Genomic DNA, 8,478 nt, shown 5'->3' on the forward strand with positions numbered 1-8,478 from the left:
AAAAGGAGAACTTTAGAACAGTCTTGGAGCTGTGGATTATATCAGAACTCACAGTAATGTGAAGTTAGCACAAGATTCAGACACTCGTAGATCTTTTGTACACATGGTCCTGTGGCTAGATGGGGAAGAAGCTAGTCCTAGAAAAGATTATTTTGCTCTGTTTTGGTGATTTTTTTTTTATCACTGCTTAGTTTAAAACACAATAGTCTAACAAAATCAAAATAAGATTTTGGGCTTTTTACTTTAAAGCATTTGGAAAATAATGAACTAAATATTTCTTCCTCCTAGTAGGAAATATTTATTACTAAGAAAATCTGTTTCTGAAACACATTGAAGTATACAGAATAAATAATTTCTGTAGTATGCCAAACTAGCTTTGCTTTGATGTAGTATTTTCCTTTAAGGAAAATCATAAAATACTAACGTATACATATTCATTAAAAACTCTCTGAATATGTAGCTCCTTGGTGGATTGCCCATGCTTTAAGATAATGTAAAGCTCATAGCTTCACATCAGAAAAGCAGAAATTTCTCTCTGATTAACCCACACAAGTTTCTTAAACTGCAGGTGAATATATCCTGGCAGGTACTTTGCTGGATTGATGATTCTGTGTTAAACTGCATTTTTAAAAAATCACATCTCAAAGCTGATTGCTGATGTTGAGCAGGACTGGTAGGGATAAACTATCAGAAGTTGATCCTGCAGAGCAAGCAAACCAGTTCCATTTTATTTACTTTTCCATCTTGGTACTGGTACAGTAAAAGTTAATGATTAAAGCATGAAGAAAATTCAGCTTATTTTTTAAAAGTTTTTGTATGTTGGAATATTTAGAATTTTATGTATTGCTAGGCAGAAATGACTTGAAGAATATCTTTGGCAAACTTTGAATAGCTTGATGTGTGTAACAAAGAGATGCTGTAGTTATCATAGTTCAACTAGACATGGAAGTAGTATGCTTGGAATTGGTGGGTTTTCTTTGGTTTGGGCTTTTTTGTGGGGTTTTGTTTTCTTTTTTTAGTCAGACCACATCAAAGGCAGAAAAAACAGACAGGCAGCAGTAATAGTTCATTCACTATAGTTCATGACTTTACTGCTTCTGATTAAGATCACTTTTGTCACAGATTGTGTTTCTCAGTGGCTTAGTTTGTATAACACATATGCTCAGACTTTTAACAGTAATCAGGCACCCAGTGCTTATAGGATCTGAGTACTTAATATGTTTTATAAGTTCCATATTCATCCTGTGTTTCAGATTCACTTTGTAAAGCTGAGATAATGTTATTCCTCTTCTTTACAAGGATATTGTGAGATAAACACATTAAATGCTGCAATGTACTTGGGACTTATGCTAATTTTAGGTGTCTAACACAGTCTAGTAAACTAAGTACCTAACATGTCTAGATGGTCTCATCTTGCAGAAATTGCTTGGGTAAAACTTAGCATAATATGAATTATCTTTGTAAATAAGATGAAGGTTTCGGTGCTGATGTAAATACCAATACCAATGATTCCAAATTACTGGAATGAACTTTGATATTGGTCCATTAAAATTCATCATGAACAATTTTCAACACTCAGGTTCTGAAAAATTAATGTTTTTTCTGGCTGTGTATTGTGTTATGAATAGTCTTGTGATTTTTTTTCATAGGACTGTTATATGCTCAAGAAGATTTGAGTGCTGTATTTACGTAGCTCTAATGACTGTGACCATTTCTGTTCAGGTCAAAGGAATTGGGTTTCTGAGGCAGTAAATATCACCACTATTAGAGGCAGTCATTCATCCATTTACAAGCTGTCAAGTGGCATAAGAGATAACTTGCCTTTTCTGTTAGAAGAATCAGCAAATGTTTATTCCCTCCAATGTTTATTCCCTCCAGTGCTGCTCTGTTAACCCCTTTCACCTGTTCCCTCTGTCCACTGCACCTTGCCCTGAATGGAGTGATGCACTTCACTGGAGAGAGAAGCAGCAGTAAACCTTGTTAACATGAAATAGCGAGTTAACAAAACCAAATGGTGAATGTGACAGTGCTTTAACAAGGTACACTTGACTATTTACTGCCAAAAGGACAAGGGCAGAAAAAGCTGTCAGGGAGACTCCCACTGAGTCATGAGGTTCAGGAAGGACCCTTTGGTTTCTAGACTCCTTCTCAGACTGCAGCTGGATCCAGTCCTAGTCTCGGACTTGGCCAGTGGTTTATGTCCAGGGGACTTTATGTGTACAGTCAATCCTTTGTATCACTTGGCAAAGATTTCAAAGGTTAGGACGCTATTGATCACTCCCTGAGGATCTGTTGTGGCAAGGAACCTTTCAGCCTTGAGGGTAACCTTGAGAGCTGTCCCTGCTCAACAGGAGCTCCTGGAGTGCAGCCACTGCCAGTGGGAGAGCTCATTGGGCCCTGGGCAGTCCAGTATTTATAATAAAATGATTGACTGATAGTGATATTTGCATAGTGCCAAGACGTCTGGGTCACCGTTCCAGACAGCCCTTGGCTGCCCTGAAGCCATCTGTCCCCCAGAGTCCCCAGGGAGCTGGATGGAGGCACCAGAGCCCCGCTGCTTGTCAGGGCAGGGAGGGGGCAGCACACACCACACAGCCAGCAAATTAAACATCCAGCCTCTGGGGAAAATGCAATGATACTCCAGGAGATGGAAGGGCTGTCCTGGACACTGGGTTCTCGGTCAAATTGGTGTGAGCAGCATTTGCTGCATGCAAATTATGTGCAATTCCACCAGATCACACCCTTTTGTACCACCAACAAAGTTATCCACTGGAGTTTTTGTGGTTTGAAGCACTTCTACTGGCTGTACAGAGACCATCGTAATCATATTTAGAGGTTTTATTTTGGAAACAGTATCTGTGTGAGCAAAATAATTCTCATTGAACTAACAACCCTTGCAGGAATTGAGAAGAAATCTTACAAAATTTCATTGTGAAATTGAGTCTTGAAATATGCTTCAATAAATAGTATGCGTGGTATTTCAAGGGATAGTACTGAGACTTTTTGACAAATTCTGAACCTTATTTTTTGATGGAATGTCCATGACGGTTCATATGGCTCTGAGTGCCACAGCAAGGAGCATAAATTAAGGCAGCTTCTCCTTTAAGAATCCAACCCCTCCAAATGAGTTCAAGTGATTTTTAGATGGAGACAAAAAATATTAATTCAATAGTTTCATTACCAGCATTCCAGTAAGTATTAGAAATAATTTTATTTTCAAACTAAATCTATAGAAATGAACAAAGCTCATAAAATGAAGACATATTATTCATATTTAAAGTGAATTTCTTTAACTGTTTTAAGGGCAAGCAAGATAAAATATCTGAGTGAGTTTAATCTTTGATTTATGGAGGCAAATAAAATTAAGATTCTTTACATTATAATGTTCGTACAGCCAAAATTTAAATAGTTATCTTAAATATTTATTATGACTGCTGTATCTGTTAGATAAAAACCATTAATTTAAGTGCCAATGATATAAGATAAGAAAGTGTGAACACTTCTGGCTAAAGAAAAGATGATTCTAAAACTCAATCACTTACAATGTGTAGAGGAAAGTGCAAATTAAATTTTGATCTGAAACATTAATGATTACAACAATCTCCATTTTCATTCCCCAGTGCTAGGTGTGTGGTATTGATTACTCTTGAAATCTGAGGAGATAGAAGCTGAGGGAACTGAGGAGCAGCTGAGTTAACTGTGGTGGTTTAGGCTGGAGAAAAGGAGGCTTGGGGACCTCACCACTCTCCCCAGGTGCCTGGAAGGAGGCTGCAGTCAGGGGAGGGTTGGTGTTTTCCTTCAGGTAACAAACAATGGGACAAGAGGAAGGTTGTGCCAGTGAAGGTTTAGACTGGATGTCATGAAAGAGTTCTTCACTGAAAGGGTGCTCCAGCATTGGAACAGGCTGTCCATGGTGGAATCCACATGGTGGAATCACCATCCTGGGAATTCTTCAAAAAATGCATAGATGAGGTGCTTGGAGACACGGTTAGTGGTGGACCTGGCAGTGTTGATTTAATGGTTGGGCTTTGGGCTCGAGATCTTAGAGGTCTTTCCCAGCCTTAGTAGGTATATGATTCTATGATCTTTAGTTAAAGTAAACCCAGTGTCATTTTGACAGAGTTATAGCAGGACACATTTTATCCCATCTACTGCTTTCAACTGAAATGATATTTTTAGTGTGCTTGGTTTGTTTTGTTGTGGTATTCACCAAGATAGTTCACAGGTCCTCTTTCTCTAGGAGATATTTAGGACTTCTATATGTTTGTTTTCAATAGCATGTTCTGTCTTACTAAAAGAATTGGAATAAAACTGAATTCCCAAGTAAATCAGAATTGCAAAATGCACCCTCCTTAGATGCATGTCAGGCTCTCTTTTATACAATTTACACAACAGAGCAGCTCACATCTGTAATTAAAGCATCTGGAAAGGCCTCTGGGTAAGAGAGCTGTCCTGCCTTTTGATTTTGGCTGTGCACTTAGACACATTTTGGCTACAGACACAGAACTGGAAATAAGAATGTGCCTGAGCTGCCTGAACTTTAGCAGTAGTCTTGCCATGAGTGCACCACAGTGTGGAGGCTCCTGATCCTGCCAGTACCCCAGGAAGTGGTGCCACACCTTCTTTGTGGCACATCCCATGTGATTATTTCCAATCATGTTGTCTCCTCCTGTATCTGTTGTCTGATAATACAATATTAAATAGCAAATTAAAATAGAATCAGAAATTTTTTTCTGTGGCTTCACCTTTTTTTTTTACTACTGTGTTCTGGTCCCAGATTAAATCAATGAAAGCAAAATAACAATATGCTGTATTTTTAAGCTTTCTATTGAACTGCCATCTCAAAGAATTCATAAGCTCCATTTTGTTTGTCCAAGTGTCCTTTTCAATGGCTGTGACTTCTAAACATGTGCCAGTGGAAATGTACCATGTTAATGTTCTCCTGCCATGAGCAATGAGTGTTAATTAGAGCTGGATCTGACTTTGTCTCTCCTTGGATTATTTAGGATAGTAAGAGCTCTGCTGAATGGCTGTTTGTACAACCCATCTTTTAATCCGCTCTCTGAGGCAGAAGACTATTCAGAGTAAGGTTTGTAATTATTCCAGAGTGCATTTGATTTCTTAGCATCAAAAATTATCTCTTACATTATTAAGCAAAAAGGTTTATTTCCCCAGAATAGATTTAGTTGTCCACACTTACTAAATGGAAATAATAGTTTTAATTATGGTCAGTTTTTTTGCTATTTCATTGTCTTTGTTGGTAGCGGTATTTTATGTCTGTTATTTTAGCACAGTATTTTGATGGGAACAGCAGATTTTCTGTAAAGACTAATGGATGAAATAATGGATAAACATAGTTTTTGTCTTGTCAAATTGTATATTAAAGTACTTTTTGACACTTTGCTGCTTTTCAGTAGGACTTCAACTTTATTTTCTCTCTATTTTATAAAGAGTTAAACATAGTAGCCTGACCCTTTCTAAGCAATACCAAATAATGAGTAGGTCATCATTTGTGGGCATGACATCCTCAGGTGTTGGATAAATATCCTTGTAGATCAATAAGTGGTCAAATGTATCTGGCCAAGCAGACCAGAAATTATGTTTGTTTTCCTTTACTTTTAGTGACAGGCAATTATTTGAGTACCAAAGAATTGAGTAATAATCCTCCCAAAGTTTCCACTGGGATCAGATTTTTCCCAAATGACATTTTTTGATGCTTTTCTGCAGGAAGTGGCTGGACTGTAAATGTGTGCTTGCATAACTTATCCAGTTGAATCAATCCTATGGGACCTAGAGGTAAATGTATTACACCAGTGGGACAGGAGACTTCTCATTTTGCAGGCTTTTAAAATTATCCTTGATCAGGACTATGTTGCAGGACTGTAATGCAAATAAAATAATTAACATTATTTTCTAAGTTTTAGGCTAAACAACCATAGCATTGAAGGTATATGCTTTATTTTTTTATTGTCTAATATATTTCTTGTTATAGGAAAAAACAATTCATGCGTGTCTTTTGCTCAACCAGTAAGTTTCAGTTAAAAGGCAGCTGATGTTTGGATGTGTGGTTTTTTAAATTTCCCTTTCTAATTAATGCTAATTAATGAAAACTCTTCCCCTATCCCTTTTGATTTAAAACCTGTGTTATGGTACAACTGATTTGTGATCCTTGTTAATTTTTAAGTATAAGGAAATGGTTTCCATTGCACATTTGTCTGTTGAAAGAGGCAAATTTGAAAGAGAAAATCAGCTAAATTTTGATTCATAAGCAGCATGTCTAGGCAGATCCTAGAGTCTGATTATTGAAATAGTTATAAATTGTTATAAAGTGCACCAGGTCTGATATTCAGATATATAAAAAAATGGCATTGTCATGTTTGAAATACATTCCTCCTTTAAGTACTATGTGCAAAGTGCTCCTCTGCAGTTTGTTTACGTTCTAAAGCTTCCCTCCCTCATTATTTCCCCCCATGTTTCTCAGTCCTGACTTTGGCAGTGGTAAAGCTCCTCCTTCAAGAGCACTGTGCAGGAGCGGGGACACAACCGCCACATGGAATTTCAGACAGGTTCTCTTTAATGTGAGTTTAAACTATTGCAGTTCACAGGTTAGGCCAACGTTGTGGCCCTGTTAAAGGAAAGCATCCTTAAGAGAATCTGATTTCTTCCTCCACTCCTTACACTTACGCACAATGGGATTTTCCATCCTGCTGTTTCTGGGGCTTTTCTTGCCACAGGCTTTGGGGTCACCTGTGTATCGCAGGCTGCGCATGAGTTTTGAGTTCTGCAGCCAGGGATGTCTCAAAACTTCATCTATGCGCAGCCTCTGGGACACATCAGGGTGGAGCAACTGGATAATGAGGTTCTTGCAGTCTGCAGAGAGATTTTTTGACTTCGCGAAGGGAATCTTCCGTGATTTCTGAACCTGGAGCATTTCCCTGACATTGGAACTGTCAAATGGCTGTGAAGCAAAAAGCATTGCATACAGGATAATGCCCAGGCTCCACATGTCCGAAATCCTGGGGTCACAAGGAATGTGCTCGACTAGCTCGGGGGCTGAGTACGCAAGAGACCCGCAGAAGGTGGTGCTGAGAATGGTTTTTCCATTTCCATCTCGAGACAGGGGTTTTGAAAAGCCAAAGTCTGACAGCTTGAAGTTAAGATCATTATCGAGAAGGATGTTGTCACATTTCAGGTCCCTGTGGGCAAAGTCCAAGTCATGGCAATGCTTGATGGCAGAAGCCAGCTGCTGGAACTTGCAGCGAGCGGCGCTCTCTTCCATCGCGCCGTGGCTGGTCAGGTAGCTCAGGAGGCTCCCCTGTTCCCCCAGCTCCATCACGATGTACACTTTCCCAGAGGACGTCTCAAAAATCTCATAGGTTTCGATGATTGCGGGGTGGTGCAGTTTCATCAAAGCCTCCATTTCCCTGGGGAGAAATTTTTCCAGGACATTCTGAGAAATTTTCTTCTTGTCAATGATCTTGATGGCCACTTTGCATTTCAGGCGGTGGCTGTAGGCAGCTTTCACTTTGCCATAGGAGCCTTCTCCAAGAGTGTCACCGAGGCTGTAGCCCTTCTTTTTAAGCACCACAGCATCCATCGTGGGAGAGCTGCAGGGACCTGCCCCAGCGGGAGCTGCTCTGCATCCTGTGCTGCTGGGCTGTGCTCCAGGCCTGATGGTGCTGCAGGGGCACTCTGGGCTGGCTGTGTGGGCAGTTACAGGGTGATCTCATGAACAGTTGCCCTGGAAGAATCTTTCTGTCATTTCATGGAACTTCTCTGTGACATCATGGAGGCAAAACCCTTCATGGAGGCGCTGGCTGCTCTGTGCTGTCACTGAGGGTCACCCCTGCGCATTGCAATCGGAAAACGGAGATCATTTCTCAAAGATATGTTTCTCTTTTTAACATGGTCAAAGTAGGAGGACTGGTTTTGTATCTTAGTTTTGTAATGTTTTTCAGTTGTGCTGTTGATGTACATCATTAATACATTATACTCAGGTGGTTTTTGGTGGATTTTAGGAAAACAACAAAAACCACCTGAGGATTCAGACTTTGTGGAGCAGTGCACAGTGTAATCAAAAACCTTTCCTTTTTTTCTTTTTTTCTTCCCCCCCATCTGGTGGTATGGTAGATCCTGGTTTGTTAATAAGTGCTGTTTGACTTTGATTGCAGTAACAGCTGACCAAGCTGAGTCTTCCAGGGAGTACCAGGGAGTCCCACCGGTTCAGTGTTTAATGTCAGTGTTGTTATGAGAGTTCTAGAAGTCTGTTCCTTATTTCAGAAGAAAGTAATTCTATGGAAATTCAAAATTGCCAGTGCAGATAGTCTCCCTCTGTATGCACCTTTCTTTCCTTGCTTTTAGCACTCAGTGCTAGTAAACTTCCCAAGAAATAAAGAAAAGTTAATTTTTATTAGCCATGATAACATTGCAGGGTACAGCCACATAATCAGATTAAAGAATTAAAAATCACAGAAAACT

The 8,478-nt window shown here is 39.5% G+C and overlaps 1 protein-coding gene across 1 annotated transcript; it reads right to left on the minus strand.

Moving 5' to 3' along the window:
- Positions 1 to 6,628: 6,628 nt before the first annotated feature.
- LOC119695017 (testis-specific serine/threonine-protein kinase 2-like) lies at positions 6,629 to 7,597 on the minus strand. Its single transcript, XM_038122792.1, has one exon. The coding sequence runs from the start codon at positions 7,595 to 7,597 to the stop codon at positions 6,629 to 6,631; it is 969 nt and encodes a 322-aa protein (XP_037978720.1).
- Between the last annotated feature and the right edge of the window lie 881 nt (positions 7,598 to 8,478).

This window comes from Motacilla alba, chromosome 4A (genome assembly GCF_015832195.1).
Source record: "Motacilla alba alba isolate MOTALB_02 chromosome 4A, Motacilla_alba_V1.0_pri, whole genome shotgun sequence".
NCBI classification, from domain to species: domain Eukaryota; kingdom Metazoa; phylum Chordata; class Aves; order Passeriformes; family Motacillidae; genus Motacilla; species Motacilla alba.

Excerpts from the sequence above, each read along its gene's own strand:
- LOC119695017 (XM_038122792.1), bottom strand. The coding sequence starts at position 7,597 with ATGGATGCTGTGGTGCTTAAAAAGAAGGGCTACAGCCTCGGTGACACT.